This window comes from Carex rostrata, chromosome 35, assembly GCF_964058835.1.
Source record: "Carex rostrata chromosome 35, lpCarRost1.2, whole genome shotgun sequence".
Lineage (NCBI taxonomy): Eukaryota > Viridiplantae > Streptophyta > Magnoliopsida > Poales > Cyperaceae > Carex > Carex rostrata.
The window spans coordinates 3,758,822-3,782,367 of NC_135952.1; the positions used below are offsets into that span (position 1 = coordinate 3,758,822).

The 23,546-nt window shown below is 34.3% G+C and overlaps 2 protein-coding genes and 1 pseudogene across 2 annotated transcripts; 1 reads left to right on the forward strand and 2 right to left on the reverse strand.

The window, feature by feature from the left end:
* The first annotated feature begins 6,736 nt into the window (after positions 1 to 6,736).
* LOC144549467 (UBX domain-containing protein) lies at positions 6,737 to 9,312 on the forward strand. Its single transcript, XM_078298209.1, has 5 exons — positions 6,737 to 7,323; positions 7,667 to 7,968; positions 8,050 to 8,220; positions 8,451 to 8,654; positions 8,881 to 9,312. The coding sequence occupies exons 1-5, from the start codon at positions 6,843 to 6,845 to the stop codon at positions 9,109 to 9,111; spliced, it is 1,389 nt and encodes a 462-aa protein (XP_078154335.1). The 5' UTR covers positions 6,737 to 6,842; the 3' UTR covers positions 9,112 to 9,312.
* A 1,294-nt stretch (positions 9,313 to 10,606) lies between these two features.
* FKGP (L-fucokinase/GDP-L-fucose pyrophosphorylase) lies at positions 10,607 to 15,114 on the reverse strand. The gene is made up of 6 exons (XM_078298194.1): positions 14,481 to 15,114; positions 13,812 to 14,182; positions 13,350 to 13,476; positions 12,269 to 13,264; positions 11,351 to 12,084; positions 10,607 to 11,213 (listed from the first exon to the last, which is right to left on the reverse strand). The coding sequence occupies exons 1-6, from the start codon at positions 15,085 to 15,087 to the stop codon at positions 10,821 to 10,823; spliced, it is 3,228 nt and encodes a 1,075-aa protein (XP_078154320.1). The 5' UTR covers positions 15,088 to 15,114; the 3' UTR covers positions 10,607 to 10,820.
* A 6,702-nt stretch (positions 15,115 to 21,816) lies between these two features.
* On the reverse strand, positions 21,817 to 23,475 carry LOC144549357 (putative receptor protein kinase ZmPK1; annotated as a pseudogene).
* Positions 23,476 to 23,546: the final 71 nt, after the last annotated feature.

A 23,546-nucleotide genomic window follows, 5' to 3' on the forward strand; every position in this document is an offset into this window, starting at 1 on the left:
CTTATTTCTTTATTTCCATATTTCTCCTCTTTAATTGAGAAGACTCCACCTTTCATTTTCTTATTTCTTTGTTTCCTTACTTTTTCTTCGTTTCTACACGGATCACAATGGAAATTTTTTTTTATTTCCTTATTTCTTTTTCTTTGTTTCTATACATATTGTTGTGGGCAGTTTAGAATATATTTCCAATATATAACATATCAATGTGTGTGTGCATTCTAAATTGGAAACAAAGAAGAAGAAGAATATAAATTAGAAACAAAGAAAAATATAAATTGGAACATGTGTATGAATATATATTTCTCTTATAATATGTTTGTGTGTGTGTATATCCTATACATACACACGATAACACTTTTTATTTATGTTTTTTGATATCATATTATATGTCGATATTGAATTGTTGTACGATATTTGATATTAGATTCGAATTGAGCTATTAATATGTGTCTTAATTTTTGGATTATTGTTATTATTTTTATTGATATTTTTTTCTTATAGTATGTCCCCGTTGCAACGCACGGGTATGATACTAGTTTTAATAATAAAAAAATGTTATTTTTGAGAGTAACAATTAGATTATTGAGAGCAGAGATATTTTTCTTCTAAATACAATTTACTGTTATTAAATCCTTTCTTATTTTTGCTTGAAATTAAATGTTGCTATAAATTATAATGTTAAATAGACTCAGTAATTAACTTATAAGAAGTGTAGTATAAAAGAAATTTTTTAATATATTTGAAAAATGGTCTAATTACATGTTTGAAAATTTAAAATTTATCATCATTTGAAAATATATTTGACAGGCCTTATTTTTTGTATGATGCGTATTTCACCAATAAGATTTTTTTTGTCCTTCTTTATTTAGTATTTACTTTACGGTCGTCATTATATATGTATAGGAAGAATCACATATCTATTTTTATATTAAGTACGTATATGTTCTAATCTATCAAATAGTTGTGATTAAAAGATTAAATTTCTAATTGAATATCAACTCTCTGATCAAATAGTCTGATTTCTTTTAATTATGTGCATCTTTTTAGTGTAGAAATCTAAATTTATATAGATACGTACTCACCACGCATACTTGTCATAAGTCTATTCAGTCTATCTTCTTAAAGAAATTTTTGGATTGATTGACAATTAATTGGTCATATCTTCATTTTTTTCTAATTTTTTTTATATCATATAAGAAATATTATTTGTCATTTATTGATCTCATTTAAGTAACTATGATTCTATTCTTCATTTTAGATACACAACATAATATCATGATACGACAATCATAAGAGAGGATAACAAAACTTAGAACAATAACAAGAGCCGTAATATAACAACCAAATATCATAATACGACAACAACAAATAATACAACTTATTTTGATAAAAAAAAATTCTCTTGTTTCCCATTAAGCAACATAAAAAAAAAACTGGTATATACCATTAAAAAAGAAAAGCTAAGAGAGACATGATTTTGGATTGTTGAAAGAAGACTTACGTACTATCATTTAGCTTAATTATTATATATATACTCTATACGTAGATCGGTATTTACTATGGATTTATATTTTTATTTTCAAAATTTAAATAATCGTTTCAAACTGCTCAATACAATTTCCATACGAAAATGTACTTACATATTACATTTCACATTTTTTAGAATTTGTTTAATTGTTTTTTAGATAGATAAAAAATCGCTCTTTTCAATTGGTCCAGAATCTTTAGATCATGTAATTTAATTTGTACATATCTAAGAAAATAATAAAAAGGATCCCAAATAGATATAAAGTTTGATCTTTAAATATATTTTCATATAAATATTATTCAACGATTCAGATCGACTATTTTAACTTAAAAAATAAAAATATGGATCCATAACACAAATCTTTATGCACATTGCAAAGTACTATAGCAACACTCATCTCACATGATAATATTCATAAAAAGAGTGCCAAAAAAATTAAGAAACCAAACAACATGAATGTTTCATGCAATTTTCATGTAGCCATCTATAAGAATTAATGTGAGATGCGATGTTTAACTAAATAAGTTATATTTTATTACATATTATCTCATTAAAAAATAAACTTGAGTGCAATATTGAGTAAATACGGCAAGTCGATCGGCAACTAGGGGTTTGCTAACGGGTTACCCGTGACCCGTTCCGGGTTACCCGTTAGGGGTAACGGGTAGGATGGGTAAAGGGGTAGGTCGGGTACGGGTAAAACCCGTAACGGGTAAAACCCGTAACGGGTAGACGGGTAATTTTCCCAAAACCTCTATCCGGTCCGTTTATTACCCGTACCCGTTGCGGGTTGACGGGTACGGGTACCGTGGGTACGGATCCGGGTATCCGGGTACGGGTCCGGTCCGCCCGGTTTTTTTTTTTTTTTTTTCTGTTTTTTTCTGTTTTTTTTCTGTTTTTTTTCAAAAAATTCAAAAAATTCAAATTTTTTTGAAATGAAACGGGTCAGGTACGGGTAACGGGTACGGGTACGGGTACGGGTATGCGGGTAGATGGGTACGGGTAGGCGGGTACGGGTGGGCGGGTAGACGGGTACGGGTATAACGGGTTTTTTTTCAAATTAGGTTGTCCGGTCCGTTTATTACCCGTACCCGTCTACCCGTCTACCCGTTTGTACCCGGGCAACGGGTACGGGTAGCTCGGGTAACGGGTACGGGCCGGGCAAAACGGGTTGAACCCGTTAGGGGTTTAGCAAACCACTATCGGCAACCATCGATAATGATTTGATATAGGTTGTTGGAGAAAACTAATTTATTTCAAAGTATAAAAAAACTATAATTAAAGACACTTATACCATTGTCAGAAAATATTAAATGAAAACATTGTTAGATATGTGTTCTAAAAGTTATCTTATGTTGATAAAAAAAATCCTTCAAACATGTATAGAATTAATTCAAAAAAATCTTATTTATACACATACAGTTATCAGCCACAAGTATATTATTTATGTTACATTGCAAAAGTGTACTTTTATATTTACAATCTTAAAAAAATTTAAACCATTTTTTTAGTTAATCCATGCCATGTACAAATCATGTAGAAATGAATTGCAGGTTGTGTTTTTATAAAATTGTTGATTAATTTCTGATTTTTTGGGTTTTTGAATAGATTTCAAACTTTATCCTACACAGAAATAAATTAGTAACAAATAAATATTTCTTTATAAATAACAGATATATATGTGCATTTGTGAACTATTTTTAGAATGTTTATATAAAATATTATAAAATGTAAATATATAATACAACCTCACATATAATAACAAAAATTAACATCAATGTAAAAATATAATTTTACATATCGAGACTTAAATTTAAATAAAATAATATATGAATTTGCATTCAATGCAACATATCATTCTTCAATATCGTCTTCATATAATTGTGAAAAGACTCATTTTTAGAAATTAATTCATCAATCTGATGAATTAGTTCATCATTTTATAAATTTCGTAAACTCATTTTTATATGTTATATTGTAAAAATGGAAAAAGCATTTACAAATTTATTTCATAATTTCATATCAATAATTTAATAGTTTGAGCTTTTACAAAAGTCTTTTCATAAGTATGGTAAATCCAATTTGATCGATTTTTGTTGGTCTTGTTTTTGTACAAAGTTTCATTTCTTGAGCATTTGTGTGGTAAGAATTCAAAAATATTTAAAATTCACATATATGATTTCTCTATATTTCGATTCATTTTGGTTCTTCCTTACAAAAAGAAACATTAAACTCTAGAACTATAAAGAAATTTTAGAACAAAAAATATAACAAAAGATATTAAAATAAGCAAAGAATCTATAATTGATTTTCTGCCCTGAAAATAGCATCCGCCATAGAAAGAAAATTTCATTGTCTTTTTAAACTTATCTACAGAATAACATTTTCTTGTATCAAAAGTAGGAACAATTAATAAATTATAATAGATTTGAAGTCACTTACCCTTTTTTAAGATATTTTCCTAAAATCAAATGGTGATTGCCACTGACAATTTTAGTAAAATAAAAATGCCATAATATATATATAAAAGTTCAGATGTTAAGTTTTACAATTACAGAAAAAAATGAGAAATAGACACACTAAAAGATATAACATAATCAATTAAAATCAAAATCAAACAAAAGACAACAATCTAATAATTTCGCAACTATTTAAATTTATGGTTGTTGCACGTCTCTATGGGGATTATTATTTTATGCGTGTCGGTTGGTACAGGGATTTCATTTTTTTAAAGAAATATCGGTGCATGATGACAACGTGCTAAAACGCGGGGGGGGGGGGGGGGGGGGGGGGGGGGGGAGGCCAAGATAGAACTGATAGAAAAGATCAAAAGCTAAAGGAATATTGTCCTTTTTTTTATCAAAAATAATATGATTGTCTTTGTTGGAGAAAAAAAAACAATTAAAGATCGATAATATTGACATTGACGGTAGATCAATTAGTATTAAACTATTAATTAGCAGATATAATAAATTATGTAATTAGAAAATATTTTAAGGTTGTTATATTCTACCCTATAAATAAATATCAAATAAGGTATTAAAATAATATAAATCAATAATAATTGGGTAAATTTTGCTGGATGTCACTTAATTGTTCTTTGAAATTAACATTGCCTCATATTGTGTATATCAATTAACTGTTTGGAAGGAAGTGGTCACTCAAATTTAATTTGTTCTAATTAAATTACTGAATTTTTTATTCATCTCAATCAAATCACTCTATAATTTTCCCGTTCAAAATAATAACGGAATATGTCTATTCTGTCCAAAATACTAACGAAATGTGCTTATTCCATTCAAAATACTAACGAAATGGGCATATTCCATTTAAAAATACCAACGGAATGAGAATACTCCTTTAATAGTTTGAACGAAAAGTTATAAAATGACTTGATTGGAACAAATAAAAAGTTTAGTAACTTAAATAAGATAAATGACGAATTCGTGACAAAAAAATAAAATTTAGTGACCTCGAGCGAAATTTACCTATAATAATAACTTCTCTCAAAATTCAAGCTTGTTCCATTTGCGGAAATTCTTACCTTTCACGGCATCGTCACAACACATCAGTTGTAATTACTCTCGAAGTTTCGGTTAATAATATTACCAAACTAGAATTTGAATATTAACTTTGACTTAAAACTATGTGTAAAAGATGTGGGCAAGGGAGTTTTTAGTCATAATTAGGTCACCTTTTGTTATAGTATAAGAGCTGTATAAATAAAGAATAAATTTTCATTTATTTTTGTTAAATTTGGATATGTCCAATGTACAACAAATATAAGTGATCATTGGTTATGTTCTATATCACGAGGAATAATTGATAATGAAATGATTAAAAAAAAATTAGAGCTCATTTAATACAATGTTAAAAACATTAAAAAATAATACATAAAATTAAGAGTAACAACCTATTTTCCCTTTTCATAAGATTTCATTTTTAAAGGTATGAATAACGGAAGAAACGAACTGACAAGCGGATCTCTCTTTGATGGGTAGCCCGTTAACCTGTTGGGCTTAGTTGGGTAGGCATTGAAGATTAATTGGGCTTAACATTTTTTATATCTGTTGGGCTTTCTCAGTAGCAGGCTTCTACCTACTTGTTTTTACTATGTTACGATTTCAACTAATATATTGAAATTTGATATGTCGTAACCATTCATCATGTTGGGTATTTATTTCCATTTTATATATTGAAATTTACACTTGATATGCCGTATGATCAGCTCTGATTTATAAGAGCAAAGCTAGGCTGTGATGTGCTCACCAAGAGGGTTTGGTGAGCACAATTCCAAAAATATATCGAATCGGTTTCAAACGACGAATTCAAACCATTGAAATCTATGTATTTCAAGCGGTCAAAGAAATGAATATTTTATAAGTTTTTCATCATTTATTTGACTGCTTGACTTTGTAGCAAATTAATTCAAAACTTTCAAAATTTTGCATATACATGCATCACTCATGAAATACATGGATTTCAACGATTTAGATTCGTCGTTTGAAACCGATTCGATATATTTTTGAAGTTATACTCACCAAACTCTCTTGATGAGCACATCACAACTTAGCTTTACTCGATTTATAAATATGTAGTACGTTGTTTGTGTATATAATTATTTGCTTTCCAAGCATGAATATTTTGTTATTATAAATACTGCATGCTCAGAATGTGAACATAAAATAACTTGTTATTATAAATACCGACGATGCGGATTTTGTCACGTTTTGCTTCACGTATCCTTGCATTAACTCAGAATTTGAGGTAATGCATCTCAACCGTCCAATCCAAATCAGTACCAATCCGACTCGAGATGGAATGCAGAGATTTCTTTAATATTCGTTCCAACACAGATCGGACGGTCCAGATTCATCAGACGATACGAGTTCCTTTGTTTCAACGTTAACAGATTAGAAACTTTCACACATGTCATCCCGTTTTTTTCTTTCTAGAAGCAACAGGAAGGAAGAGTCAGTAGTAGGAATTAGTATCACCTAAGGTAACAGAATCTGCACAACTATTAAAGCAGATCCGTCGGGCCGGATTGTCCAGGATTCTGGTCGGACGGCCATGATCTAAACATGATTATTCTGTTACCTCAGAGGATATGGATTCGTGTAGTAACTGGAAAAAGAAACCTGCCATTGACTGAACCACACGTGTCTATTAACTCCGAAAAGTAAAAAAAAAGTAAACAAGAATCTTTACCATACTACTTCCCAAGAAAAAACCCTTCTTTCCTCTTCTATCAAATCCAACTCCTCTCTCTCTCTCTCTCGATCTGCGCTTCTAAACCCTATTCTCTGCAAACATGGCGGATGAATCGCACGATAAGATCGCCTATTTCCAGGCAATCACTGGTTTAGACGACCCAGATCTCTGTGCCGAGATCCTCTCTGCGCACAATTGGGACCTCGAACAAGCCGTCTCCTCCTTCACCACTCCACCTCCCGCCACTTCTACCTCTGCCGACCCGAACTCGTCTCGGTCTCCTCCCTCCTCGGCTCCGTCTCAAGCCGCCGTCGTGCCAACGGGAGGACCATCGCCACCACCTGGGATCGCGTGGAGGCTCATAACTCTACCCTTCTATGTCGTTTCTGGTGGGGTAGGCCTCTTTGTGGGGTCCATTCGACTTGGGGCATGGGTTGCTGGGAGTGTATTATCCCGTTCTTTGTCTTTTCTCGGCCTTTCGGGGCCACCCTCAGCTGATGGCTCTGATCGCCTTGTTACTCAGTCAGCAGCTGAAGCTGCTCAGTTTGTAACCGAATTCAACAGGGATTTTGGGTCCTCAGGTAATTGCAAATTTCATGTAATTGCATTCACTTTCAACCAAATTCAATATGAAATTAACGTAGCATTGATACACGGGGAGTTGGAATGATCTAATTGAAAAGAGATTTGAGCACTACTCTTTCATTTCAATCTGCTAAGACAGGATTAATCGATTCAATAGTTTCTAACCATGATTTCTTTATGTGAAATGGCCACTTCAGAAAGAGAATTCAGATTTTATACATGGTGATAGAAAAGGAATTGATGTGGAGACATTTACATAATATGTTTAGTTGCAGAAACAACAACAAAAAATTCATACAATCGACTAAGTTAAGTTTTGTTTAAAACCAATATTAACAGGTTCGGCTCCTCGGTTTGTGCCTGAGAATTTCATGGATGCACTCCAAAGGTCACAAAGGGAGTACAAACTATTATTTGTTTATCTCCACTCACCAGATCACCCCGATGTGCCGATCTTCTGTGAAAATTGTCTGTGTGCTGCCCCTGTGGCAGCCTTTATTAATGAGAATTTTGTGGCATGGGGAGGCAGTATAAGGAGGACAGAGGGGTTTAAAATGAGCAATAGCCTTAATGCTTCTCGGTTTCCATTTTGTGCTGCTGTTATGGCCTCAACCCAGCAACGAATTGTGCTTCTTCAGCAGGTACACCATTGATTAGTTTTATTTTAGCATAAACTAAGGAATAATAGTTATGCATCAATGTATAACTATTTTGTTTTAAAGGTGGAGGGACCCAAATCACCAGAAGAAATGCTATCAATTCTTCAAAGAGTGGTTGAGGAGTGTGCCCCCACGCTGGTTTCTGCACGGATCGAGGCAGAGGAAAGGCGCAACAACCAGCTCTTGAGAGATGAACAAGATGCTGCATATAGAGCTGCACTTGAAGCTGACCGGGTACTTATATATTTCTTTGTGAAAAGTCGATAATTAGTAATCTGGCAATTTACGTAATCCTTGAGCTAATATTTGATATTCAATATATACCTCATGTCTGCTGAAGAAACCTAGAAATGCTTTGTACTTGGATATGACTGCCATTAAGTTTGTTTTTTCATTGTTTTGGTTTTTACTTTTTCTGATTTCCCAGTATTTTGTTTCATTTTGTTTTCTTGGCTTGTGACCAGGCAAGAGAACGGCAGAGGAGAGAAGAACAAGAGAGAAAGGAAAGAGAAGCTGCAGAGGCAGAGAGAAAGCGCAAGGAAGAAGAAGAAGCTTTGCAAAGGGCAGCACAGGAAGCCGCAGAGAAAGAAGCTGCTTTAGCAAGGAGACGGCAAGAGAAAGCTATGTCACTTGGAACAGAACCAGAAAAAGGCCCTGATGTTACCCAGGTAAACTTATTAGGGAATTTTTCATTTGAACCTCTTGGCAAAACCTCTAAATATTGCCACAATGTGGAGCTTGAGCATGTTTTGAAAACAATTGTGATAAAAGGTTTACTGAAAATACCTGGTATTTCTTACTTTTGAATGATGCACATGATGTTTTGCATAATTTTCTTCTAGCAAAAGCACCTTTTGTTATAATGCATGTAACCTAATTTTTTTGGAATGACAGGTTCTTGTACGGTTTCCTACTGGAGAGCGGAAAGAGAGGAGGTTCCCCAGCTCGGCTACTATCAGTACACTCTATGACTATGTCGATTCATTGGGTTGCTTGAAGACTGAGAAATATAGCCTTGTTTCAAATTTTCCTCGGGTAGTCTACAGCCCAGAAAAAAACTCTTTGACACTCAAAGAAGCCGGTTTGCATCCACATGCTGGTCTTTTTGTTGAGCTTAATGACTGAATGTACTTTGAAATAATAATAATATAGATAGTCTCTTTGCTTGAATTCTCAGTTTTATGTTCACAGAGGCTCTGTGATTATTCCTCCTCTCAAAACACCACAAGAAAATGTTATTCTTAGCTATTGTAATCAGTTAACAGGTTTACCCTTTTTTGTGAAGATACTGATATTTTTTTGTTTCAATAATTATTATTTTAAGTTTACTCTTTTCTTTAAATGCGACGTTCTCTTGATTGGGGTTCATTTGATCAAATTACATTGGCCTACAAATTAGTTTGTTAATTGTGGGAACAAAATCGGGTGAACTGGTATATAACTTTGAGGTCATCTAGAAGTAGAAGTGGGGTTAGCTAGAATAGCGAGCTTAATCAGAATTTGAGAACAATGCTAAGCCAACAAATTATAGGAACAGATAATAGTAAGCTAATCCGAACTATTTTTGCTTATTCTTTCATCTAACTTTTCATTCAAACATATAGAATAGCAAAACACCTTTTTTGCTATTTCCAACATTTTAATTATTCTAGCTATTCTTTCATCATCCAGACATAGGCAAGTTAATTTTGTAGTTATTGATTCTTAATTTTACTCGAAATATTGGTATAATTTTTTTTTGGTATTTATCCAAGTTCACATTCTGCAAATTTCGGTGCTAACCAACTGTTAAGTAGGGGTGGCAACGGACCGAACCGAACTTACCTTAGGTTTGAGTTTGGTTTGAATTAATTTCGAACCGAACCTGGTTTGATTCGTTTCGAACCAAATCCATTTCGAATCAAATTAATTGCGAACTACACTACACATTTTTCGAATCGAACCCAAATTGAATCACGAACTAAATTATTTTTTAGCAGCCCTAGTTATACCGGTAGTTTATACATTAATTTTTTCTCGCGGGACAAAATTCACATGGCTTCCTTTTACCGGTATGAACTATGAAATAAGTGTTTTTAAGTTGAAAAATTGTTCATGAAAAAATACATCAGAGACGGCTTTCCTGGTATGAACTATGAGAGACGACCGAAGAGAGAGGAGAGATAGTCATCTAGGCCGGAGAGAGGAGTGACAGCCGGAGAGACAGCCAGTCGTCGAGAGTGTCGACTAGATTTTAGAGCTAGAGGGAGAGTGAGTTTGGGAGAGGTGGAGAGAGAACTAAGTTATTGAGATTTGAGAGCGAGAGTGTTGGCTAAGTTAAATTATGACTCTCTATCTTGGATTTTAATTTCATTAGGTAAATGGATGGTCGGTGATTTTATGAGATTTGAATCACAAAAAAATCACGAACCTATTTCGATCGAACCAGACTAGGTTTGAGTTTGGTTTGAATTAATTCCGAACCGAACCTTGGTTTGGTTTGTTTCAATTCGAACCCATTTCGAATCGAATTAAACTCGAATCAAACCCGAATCGAATCACGAACCTCGAATTTTTTTGCCAGCCCTACTGTTAAGTAGCCTCAATTGTTAACCAGTGATTTCTGAAATAATAAAAGATGATAAAATCCATGGGCACATTTATGAATTGAGAAACCGAGTTTAACAGAAGGAGACCTAATAAACGGGGGCTCTCCATTATTCGTATTTTACAACAGATAAATCAACAACTTGTTTAACTGCTAAAAATATTTCCGAACAGTCTGAATATAAGCATACAAGGCAAAGAGCTAATTTATTTGACATTATGGCTCATGACACATCCATTTTACAATTTTACATGGAAATGTTCCAATTATACACCTCAACAACAAGATCTGTACATTCTTTCAGACCACGTTTAAGTACCAGTGCATTTTTGCGATCCTTGGCAAGAAGCAATGCAAAACCACCGCCACCAGCTCCTACCAGCTTGTAACCGCAACAGTAGGGTTCTGCAAATGCAAATAATCGGTCCACAAGAGGGTTGCTACAAAACGGGTCTAGTTCCTGATGTATTCGCCATGCCTCACGCATTATGTGACCTAACTCGTCAATGTCACTATTCATTAGTGCCTCCCTTCCAATCTTGGCTAATTCAGCAAGGCGCTTGATGCTTGATATTAGAAGAATGTCTCTGCGCAAGTATCGCATCACCACCTTTTGTAATACCTGATATGCAAGCCTTACCTGATAATAACTTTTACTTATTAATTATTATCATATAAACATGCACTAATAAATCAATTCTTACTCGCAACAACAAAAATGGTAGTGTAATAAGATATCAGCACAGGAAAAAGGAGGAAACAGAAAAAAGTACTCACTTGGCCTGTGAAAACCACCAGGAGCCTTTGCTTCAACTCCTCGACCAAATGAGGCTGAACCGTCAAAGGATTAACTTGTAACTGTAACGGCTGTCCTGGAAAACTGCTTGTGCATTTAATTCCCGGGTAAAGGCCCCCGATTTGATCCTGCCACCCCCCACCCGTACCCATTATCTGCTCCAACATCAAAACTGCCCTTGCAACCCTTTCATTACAAGCATCCTCCCCCATGATCTCAAACAACCCTTTAACAACTGCTGCTGCTAAAATGCTAGACGTGCCCAAACCACTGCCCCGAGGGACCCTTGCTGATGTTTCAATCTTCAAACCGGATTCTAATAAAACTCTGTGGTTAACAATTCGCGTTACAATAAGAGCAGATTTGACTAGACGGAATTGATCATCGTTATCAAACGGTGCAGTTATTGATGACGGGTCGTTGATGTAAATGCTGTTATTGGAATCATCAGATATAAGAACTCCAAGTTTGGGGGTTCTCTCAACAATAGCACAGACGGGAAGGGAACCTTCTAGAACAATTGCCATGTTTAAAACACACCCAGCTCGTTCCAAGCTCCAAGGTGGCGTGTCACTCCAACCGCCAACAAAATCAACACGAACAGGTAACTTGACAATGGCCTTTTTGGGATAAATGGCAGATTCATTTAGGCATTCTTTACCATTTGATGAAGAAATATTTGTCCCAGTACTTGAGGTCAGAGGCATTACATCATCTGTGTACAAACATGCTGATAAGAGTACTAAAAATGCTGATTTTTTTTTTTGAGATAAACTATACAATTATGGAGGTTTACCAGTTATAACAGAAATTTTAAGCTAGCAACTTTTGTTCAAAGAAAGAAAAATAAGAAAAAACATGAGGACAATTTTACTTGTTTATGTAAATAACATTGATACCTTCAAATCCATAGTTCACTGCCAAGGAAGTTTCATGGGCCACAGCAGCCCAAACTTTTTTCTCCATCTGAGAAGCACTTGATTCATCTCCACAAGCCTTCAAAAGATCAGTCTGTACCTGATATCTTCTACTTGATGGGAGTACGCTAGAGTACAAACTATTAGGAAATAAACTAAATAACTCTTTGCAGATTTCAACTCCTGCCTTACCTTTCTGTAATATCTCCGCAGATAACTGACGAAAATCCCGGCCAAGCAATCCATGACCAATGCAAGCTCGAGCAATCTCAGCCGCCAGATCAGCTTGGTTATTACTCGAACTTGCACATAGCTTATGATAGTCAATGGACCGGTGCAACTCCTCTAAACTCACACGCTGTGAATTTTGCCATAAATTTACCATTTTACCAGATTCATCAGACAAGAGCCCCATTAGCCACATGCCGATGTCTAGCATCTCACGAAGAGTTACCATTGGGAATAGTTTTGCATTCCACAAACATTTATTTTGAGAACTCCATAAATCAGTTTCATTAATTTTAAGATCATGTAATAAACTTGTCCATGGCTTGCCACAAAAAGTGCCGCCTTCTTTAACCAACTTCTTTGGGTTGTCATGTATGCCACTGTAAATGAGTAGCGTTCCTTTGTAATTTACCAGAGGTACTTCCCATAAACAGTGCCTATCAGGCAAAACAAATCCCGTCGAGTTGATATTAGAGTGTAAATCTGGTGATATTTTTACCCCGACAACAATGGATTGGGATCCGATTTGGATCCGACCTGAAATGGAGGAGTCATAGACCACTGAATCCTCTCCAACTGAGACACCAGGTGAAATTTTACTGGACAGAATGATGGCCGATGATGCAATATCACATGCAGTGGTTTCTGGTAACAAACATAGATGCCGCCTTCCCACAAGTACCCTATTAGTACCAGAAAAGTGATCCAAGACCTCAATTGAAGTACCAAAATGCATAAATGACAAGCTATCTGCAAAGTGGAGAAACTTATCAAATTATTATAAAGAAAATCTCGAAAGGGTCTTTTTCATTCTTTCTTTTTATAAAAAGCATACATGAACAAAAGCTGAACATCTTTTGGCCACCAAGAGCACTAATGAGTTGCATCCCTAAAGGACGCTGTTTCAACCATTCATGCTTTGCTGGGACCCATGCAGCTACAAGATCTTCATATAAGCTCATCTGAAATATGTTCTCTCTTGTAAGATATATTAAAAAAATAAAACTGTCCTTTTCATTTAGGTATAGGAAATCACAGAACAATCGCAAAAAGAAATCTATGTTAGCTTAATGTATCAAACACATCTTTGAAGGGGAGCACATCTGATGTAGGATAGCAAAAGCTCAATTTCATCACTACAAAAGGACGCTCTAAAGCAAACTAAAACCAAAAATCATGACCAAAAACCAATCTCCAAATTTTTCACAAAAACAAACAAGTTCACCATTTTGAATTTCAGTTGCATAGGTTAAAAAAGCTTACGAATGGAATACTAAACTTGTTAATGGAAGCTTGCCTCTTTTCTGGTATCAATCAACTCCTCTATCATTTTCTGGCTTGAAGAGAAAGACAGTTGCATCAACTCCTCCCAGGCTTTGCCTCTAGCAGCAATTATGCCTGTGTCAAGAAGTGCCATACCGTCTTCTAGAATAGCATGTCCATCTAATAGTTGCTTCATGGTTGGCTTCTGAAGAAGATTGTCTACTGGAGAGAGAACATAGTCTTCTCCATTTACAACTTTGTCAGATCGAGCAACAATGACACCATGATTTGTGGCTATATCAAGTGTAATTGGAACTGTTATAATGCATGATGAGTCATCTGGAAGAACCAAGGTGGATGCATCAAAGCATGGGAGAACATCTCCAGTCATTATTAAAATCCCACCTGACCATTTAGCATTTATTTAATTGTTAAAAAAAAGAAAGAGAGTAATTGTATTTTTCAGTGTATTTATAAATGGTACATTATTCGAGTTCTACTCTACTAATGGGTTAACAAAGGAACAATCTGACATGGGACCAGTAAAGCTAATCAATGGTTAAAGCTTGATTCGAAGATAATTTAGCATTTGAACTTGAACAGTAAGAGTCGGTTAAGCCTCAGTTAATCAACAAAACAACAAGCAAACTAAAATTGGACATGCTAGTGCTAAATTTAATATGATTTCAAGTGGTGTGGTAACCTTGATTCTTAAAGGCTTGTCTTGAACAAGAGGAAATTGCCAGAATATGGTCGAAAAGTAACGGTACAGGTCCGTCAGGAATATCTCCGGCCAGGTATGGAAGCGGTAAAAATACTTTCCCCATAGGATTAGCCCATGGCACTCTTTTACTGTCTCCACCCGCATGAAGTAACAACACATGCTTCTTTGACATGAACTTCACCATTTCTCTCAAAGAGCTGCCATCAACTTTTTCTGAAGACAACACATCCCCTCTCTCGTCACTTGCCTTTGTGAGAAAATGGCGATAAAGTGTGGAGAGAGCGTGCAACGTGGCGGCCCCCGAGCCAATCCGAGCTCCATCTGGATCAGGCACCGCAATAGCAACGGTGGAGGCGGAGATCCGCCCCATCCGACGAGCCCGGGCAAGTTGCCATTCGTACAGCGCCGCCTGCTCGGGGCTCGCAGCCGTGAGCACGATGGCGTCCCATGTGGCAACCCTCTGTGGGTCCCTCACCGATAGCCTGAGGTGGTACCATGAATTGCGCAGGATCGAAGCTGTCTCCTCCGCCGTTTGACCCCTCCTCCTCCTCCTTCTCCGACTATGATCTGGGGTTGTTGACTCCATTACCTTCGCTGTTTAGATTGATCGATGAATTTATAATGGTGATTGAAATGTACTATACTGACAAGTCTCATGGTCTCAGGAATCGATGGATATCACCTAAAGCAACTCAAATTTTATGTTTATATTCAGACCGTCAGATTTGATTAGACACGGATATTAGAGGATTCCCGTGCATTCACCTCGGGCCGGATTGGCCGGGATTATGATCGGACGGATCAGATATAAAAGCAAAATTTGTGTTACTTCAGAGACATACTCAGGCTGAATTTCTGAAATAGAATGGAGATCTGAAAAAGAATCATGAACTGGAGATAATGTCGCCCCTCGAAGCCTTGAATCTTGATTAGGGGAACGTGGGGTAGAGTATAGAGTAGAATTCATTGCCTTTGAGGTAGCAAAATATTTCTGTTTAGATCAAGGCCGTTCGATCGGAATCCCGGCCAATCCGATCCGAGGTATAACTTTCGAAGAAGATTTAATAGTCGTGCGGATTCTGATTGGACGGTCTAGATTCAAACAGAAATATTCTGTTACCTTAGGGGATACGAATTCGTATAGAGTATAGAGTGTTTCGTTCACTCCATTAGCTGCTAGTGAAAAGAACTTTTTTAAATCCCTTTTGACTGAATAATAGGATCTTCCAAATGAAATTGATTAGTAGAGGATCCTATATCATTTGTTACTAGAATATTCTTTAACTTTTGTTGTCAGGTGTGAAATTATATCTAACTTAAGAATATTGTATAATTACTTCAAATTAGTTCGGTGAAAAAACTGCAAACTATTGAAAAATGCATCAACCGTTATATATTTAACTTAATTTATAATAAGTAATTTGAACTCTTCTTCTATTTCTTATTTCTATCTCTCTCAAGTCTCAATTATTTCTTTTTTAACAAAGCTAGCGTACGCTATGCTCATTAAAAGAGCTTGGTGCACCATGACGCGTAATCAGAAAATTGAGAATGGGAGAATGAATAAACGTCACATAATTTAATTTTATAAGGGAAGTTAATAGTAATATATTTCGTAAAAATTAAAAATATTAAATGGCAAAAGTGAAAATTTTATTTTCAAAGGGCAGTATCTCTAAAGTAATCCAATTTGGGCTGAACTATCCAATCTGGGCTGTCCGATCAAAAATTTAGGCCAATTCAATCTGTGGTGGAATGCACGGGCCCCTTTAATATTCGTGTCAGAGCAGATTGGATGGTAAGATCAAAACTAAAAAAATGGATTACTTTAGAGGGTGACTTCAAACAACAAATCTAAACCGTTAAAACTGATCTACTTCATGAGTAATGCATGTACATTCAAAATTTTGAAATTTATGTAGTACAAAGTCAAGTGGTAAAAATATAATGAAAAATTATTGCATTAAAAATGATTTATAAAACTCTATTTTTTTTTTACCACTTGACTTTATACTAAATAAGTTCAAAATTTTCTATATACACACATCACACATCACTCGTAAAACATATATGTTTTCATAATTTATATTCATCCCAATAAATTTTGAAAATGTGCTCATGTAACCCTCTTAACAAACATAGTACACGCTAACTCTACTCTTCTTCCTTTTGACTCTCCATTTTGTTCTTATTCACCCATAATTCATTTTGTACAAAGCTAATTGAGGGAAATGCTCTCTGACTATTCTATTTGTCTTCTCATCTATGAGATATAATTAAACAAAGCCCATCTTCATCTTCTTGCTTAACTCGAAGTCAAAGGAGATACACTTTTTCATATAGTTAAGTTTGAGTAGAGAATTATATTTAAACTAATTCTTACTAAACACTCCAAATTATTTTAATAATTCTAGCTTACAACTATAGTATCTCTGTTACTTAATATTTTATACACCTCAAGCTATTATTATACTTAATTTTTTTTATTAAAGGACCTCGGTATCTGTTAGATATTATTTTCGAGAATTAAATATGTATCTCTCCTTACTCGAGCCATTGCGCTAAGCTTGCGGTTCATAAGCCTTTCTTAAGTTAAATTGGATAAAAGTACATGACCTCCGCATCGAGTCTGCATTTATATGTTTAATTTTTTTGCAAAAAAAAATGATGTGTTAATTAGAATTAGTAGTAATAATTATTCTGCCAGTAGTTGAAGGTATTTGGGAGAATATCTTTGTGTTATGGTGTTTTACTAGTTGAAGATATTTGGAGAACATCTTTTTGTTATGGTATTTTATGACATGAAATGTTTTCACCAAAATTTTATCTATCGATTGAAATTAGCATAAAAAAGTTTCTCTAGCATGAGTTGATTACGTTGGAAGAAAATATGTGAGTTGAAATTTTATTAAAATAATGTCTAAATTGATTAAAAATGTCAATAGACATACTGCATGATTATGCATGATTATTTGAACAACATTTAGGACAAAAATTGAAGTATCAATTAAATTTAGCACACCTACATTTTCACTACTAGAAAATTATTAATATTTTATTAGAATTAACACCAATAAAATTTTACACTACTAACTAATTAATGATAATTCACATGTTATAGAATCACACCACAATGGACTGCACTATGATGTTTGATCCTGTCAATAAGGACTTAGTGAGCTACGTCATTAGCTATTAAGAATGTCATGCCAAATACGCATATGCTCATGATGAATTGTACAAAATTGTGCCATGTATGACATTGTTAAACCTACTTGGAAATTAATTGTTTCAAAAGTCATGCCGAACTGGTTAATTTTTTACACGTATCAACTTAAAAGTCGAGTGATGTGAATTCAATACGAACAAGGGGACTTGCAATTGCTCCTCATAAGGGCTATCTCTTTTAGTAAGAAATTACACCTTGGTGGTTCAAATATGAAAAATTCGGATAATTTCTCCAATGAGGAAGAAAATTTGTATTTTTTAAGCTATTAAAATTATTTAATGCATTCAAATGTTCAGATTTTGACTCTTGAAACATAAAGATACTAAATTGTCACTAAAAAATCTGAGTGGTAAATAATTTCACATAATTCATAAGGAAATATGTTATCTATATTGATGGGTATTAGAAATAATTTGATTTATTCTAATATCTGAGATAAAAAAAAAATAATACATTGTTATTCTCAATAATTTGAATTTATAACATCGCACTATATTATTGTTAATCTAATTTGATATATAAAGAAGATAGTTTGAAAAAACTTTTGAAGCAAGCATTTAAACATAAGGTGTGTTCATGCATATTATATTTTTATAACATGCATTCCAAGTTATATGAGTCATGCCTAAAAATAATAAAAAGCATATGTAGAAATAACAAACTTGTGACTTCAAGGACAATATTAAAATATTAATCTACAGATGTGTTCAATGTATTTCACGAGCTGTTGAAATAAAAAGTTAATTAAAAACACTTTCAAGTGCTAAGAAATGTCTTCCCATAAAATATAAATGATTAATTAAAGTCACAAGTTTTTTTTTTAAAAACTAGTCATAATAACACTATCTAATAAACTCTTTAATTAATATACAACATTAGCGGCGTCAATAATTATTTGGTGTGGAACAACTCTAATAATTATAATTGATACAATTAAATAGTAATCGAAAAAGTATCTAAACAGTAAGATAGAAACATTTTAGAATTTATACTACCTTAAAAAAGAGAGAGAAAATAACTTCAAGTCTTCAACCAACAAATTTTTTATTTGGTCAAAATGTCTTTATCCATATTAATATATGAACAAACTTAGAAAATTTTAATTTACATTACTTTCAATTTTTTTTAGAGATTTAATCGGGTAACGTGAAATGTTTTAATTTGAACTCATTATGTAAAATCAAACGACAATTCCTATGGACATGTTCAGCAGGGCATAGAATAACTCATAATGGAATTGAGAATTGAAAGGGGTTCACGGATTTTTTATTTCTAAATTCAAGTGTTCAGACTATTTTTTTTATTCAGAGTATATGAAGATGTCCGACATTTTTTTTAAATATCTTTCGGTAAATAAAAAAGAAATGACACTGAAATTTTTTTTGGCTCAAAACATTTATTTGATAAATTTTTTGAGGAATTCTTCCATGAGGACTGAAATAGTTTTTTTTGGCTCAAAACATGGCTCAAAGCATCGAAGCAATTACATCTGGGAAGTACCTGTTGCTTAGTTGCTCCGAAGTCTCAGCAGCTTAGGGGTGCAAACGGATCGGATACAGATCGGATAGTGGTACAACCATATCCGTATCCGTTTTTATTTTTCGGATATGGATACGGATCAAATATTAGACGGTGGATATCCGTAGATTTATACATAAACATTTTCATAATATATATTAAACTATATGTTATATATCTACTATTAGAATACAGATAATTAAAATTCAAAATCATATCCATATCCGTATGACCGTATCCGCACGGATATTCGGATATCGGATATCCGTATCTAATTTTCGGATACGGATCCGGATACAGTCGGATATTATCCGATCTGTTTGCACCCCTACAACAGGTGACTTTACTAAATTTTTAGGTTCCTTGTGTAGTAATTTGCACACATGACAGGAATTAGTTTACAAGAAAAATCAAACAAAAGATAAAAAAAGCTGAAAAGCTGGAACCAAGTCCAATAGTGCAATATAGTATGTTTACAGACGTTGTCTTCTTAATTTGCAAGGTAAAATTCAGTGTTCCTGATCCTGGCTATTGCATAAAAATTATGCAAAAAAAGTTTCCCTTATTACCCTTGCCAAGTTGCCATATCACAAAAGGGAATCTCAAATAAATTTACTGAGGTTCTCAGGGTGTTTACCACGACACATAATCAAAGTTTATCTTTTTGTCATATATTATGGCTTTCTCCTTCACTGGTTCTGCTACTTCGGTTCGCCCCCTTAGTTGGATCCGCATGCTCTCCTGTCTCTTGATCAACATTTCCTTGGTAAATAACAGTTTTTACAGTCACAGATTTGTATTCAAGAGCAGAGAAATCTTGTTTTCAATACAATTTCAGACTTTCAGTTGGATCTGGTTAAGTCGTATTATGTATTATTTGGTTTGAATCAATAGAATAATTCAGGTAAATCACAAATGAATTTGGTTGGTATCAAGGCCAAGCTAAGCATAATTCAGAGATCATTGCAAATGAATTTGTGTGCAAGATGCTTAAAAGTAGGTTAATTGGGCAAATAAAATTAACTAATGCAAATGTTGAACTGAATTTTTCAAAGCTTAATTGCATTGATAAAGTTCAAATGCAGCTAAGTCAACTATAAATATCGTTTGAGCAAAAATGCAATGTTTTTTCTTAAGGTCATGAGGGTTTTTGCCCTCTGACAATATCATTAAGCATAAAAATGTTATTTACAAATAGTGAATTACAACAAGTAGCTTCCACTGGTAGCTAGTATAGAAAAAAAAATACTAGTCACCACTCAGAACACTGCAATTACAATTAGAGTTGGTACCTTGCCTGTCAGATTCCCCTCAACACATGTGTACCAGTTTCGAATCTCGGTACCAGTATAACTGACAATCATCGCCACCTCTCTACTCTATTATGAGAAGACCCTCTTATTTAGTTCGCGCTATAGAGCCTAGCAAAACTGCAATATTGTGTGAAAACCAGTATCTATCCATGGTGTCTCTGTTAGAGTAAATTTTCAGAAATTCAGGTAGTTAAGAATTTAATCAAAGTAAATCAAATTGAAAGGATAATATTTGGATCATGCGAAACACTGTCCTTATATTCTGTCTATATCGTGCATGATTTGGATGTCGCTATTTAGGACACGACCATAGAAAGCGATCGATGATAACTCCACAATATCCGGCAGTTGATTTATTATTTAGTTAAATTGGGATAAAATGAAAAAGGTGTACGTGGATAAGCAAAAATGTTTTTCTACTCGGATACAAACAGAGAGAATGAATATCTTTTCAATGGAGGAAAATTATTTCTCAGATACAAACAGAAAGAGAGGAGGAAGAGCTTTATATATACCCATCAAAATTTGAAAATAAGTTATTTTTCCATCTAAACTCATTTATTTTATAAATATACTCATTTCCTAGTATCAAATTATAGTTTAATATTAGTATAAAATTTAAATGACCATTTTACCCTTCTCTTCAAATATTGTCTTGCGCCTCTCCCTATTTCCTTTGCTAACACGTCATCCTTCTTGCGACCCTCCCCGAGTACAAAACCTCTGCCTCGAGTAAATGTATATTTGCAACATTGTTGTAAATGAATTTCAAAATGCATACTATTGCATGATCAGAATTTGAACTCAAGTTTTCACAGTAACAAATTGAAATTCTAACCATTAGATTAGAATCACACATATGATAATTTATGTGGGGCCTGAACTATATGAAAACGGTAATAAGTAAAATAAAAATTTAATATGCATAAATAAAAAAGATTAAACCATGGAGGTGGCTAAGCACCCCCTAAGCTATACGTAGATCCGCCCTGATCTCTATGTTATACTTGGAGAATATCTTTGTGTTATGCGAATTGACACACGGCCTAAATTGATTAAGAATATTAACTCGCACAAAAAGTGATGAATTGAAACAAAGCAGTTCTGAAATATTATCATTATTTATTTCAATAGCTACAATAAAGCAAATCCTATTACATAAATCATAAATGTAATGATAGATAAATGATCCTAACGAGCAGAGAAGCCCCATGCCTTATTACATAAAATTAAGTATTAGAGCACATTTATATGTTTAACTCTCAAAAGTACGAAACAACTCGACAATGGAATTCATGCATGGTCTTCGATTTCTATCTTCTTCAACGCAAGACAAGGCTATCTCTACCATAGCCTTAGCTTGCTTTTGGTTGAATTCGGCACCTAAATTCGGATCAACAAAATAATGAACCCATGACTCTTGTATCTCGTGCCTTTCATTTAACATGCGAACCATCATTCTCATATCTTCATAGGACTGTTTTTCTCCTTTCACTGTCCAATCCGAAATCCTCTTTCCTTTTACTATCTCCAAAAGCACAATTCCGTAACCGAATACATCAATCTTAGCTGTGATTGGTAGATTTGAAGCCCACTCTGGAGCCATGTAACCCCTGGTTCCCCTTATATGTGAAATTCTTGATCCAATAGCTCCTCTTTTAAATAACTTTGCAAGACCAAAATCTGCAATCTTTGGTTCAAAATCACTTCCCAAGAGAATATTCTCAGGCTTTACATCGCAATGTATGACCCATTCGAGACACTCTTCATGGAGATAAGCTAAACCTCTTGCTGTCCCTAGAGCAATTTTGAACCTTTCTTTCCATCCAAACACTTTTCTAGACTCATCTCCGATAAAGAGATGTTAATCTAGTGAACCGTTTTCAACATATTCAGAAACTAGAAGCCTATGTGATCCCTCAAAACAAAATCCAAGTAATTTTACGAGATTCATGTGATAAATTCTGCCCATTGTATTTACCTCAGCCCAAAACTCTTCTTCTCCTTGAATCACATCTTTCAACTTTTTGACCGCGACCGCTCTTTCATCTTCCAATTTTCCCTTGTACACTGTCCCCGAACCACCCATTCCAATCACTTCCTTGAAATATTGAGTTGCCTTTCTTAGCTCTTTGAATGTGAATTTCCTGAATTGGCTGCCCATAAACTCATAGCCTTGTTCTGCTAATGATGCATTTATCCCTCTTCTATGTACAAAACACAAGCCTAATATCCCGAAAAGGATCTCTATCAATCCAAGTGCAACAACAAACCCATAGAAATTGACCCAATTAATCTTTGATCCTTTTTTTGTGTACAAATGAGTTGAACCTAGATCATCCACTTCACTGATATTATTGTAGATCAAGTGAAGTGCTTCAGGTTCATAAACCCTTGACATTCGAGCATTTTTTGGAACCTTAAAGTATATGCCACCTTTCATCGATATAGAGGATTTTCCATTAAACAAAGCAATTTTGGTGTAGCATTTGCCTTTGCGATTGATGTATTGGATGGCTTGACATGTACACTCGCTTTTGCAAAGATTCTTGCAGTGATGTAATGATACATTCTTTACAAGATCAAGATCGTAACCCCAAAAATCACTGTGTGGAAGCTTAACAAAGGTCGTGGAGTTAGGTTCATGGCAACTTATGTTGAATTTAGGTTTGCAGCCTTTATTCCAATCACTTGAGTCACTCGCTTCATAGTTAGGAGGGCAAGAACAAGTAACTCTAGACTGGATATAGAGGCACAAACCATTCTTTCCGCATAGTTCGTGTACATTGCAAAGCAATTCAAATGCTATCCATGTCACAAACCATGTGCCAGATGTACTATTTAAGCTATACAACCTTAGATTACCATCAGAATCAAGGGTTAGCCTCCTTATAATCCCCAAACCTTTATCAGATGCTTCAAATGAAAATATTTGGTCGAATAGATAATATGCGAAAAAATATATTCGGTCGAATATTCGAAATC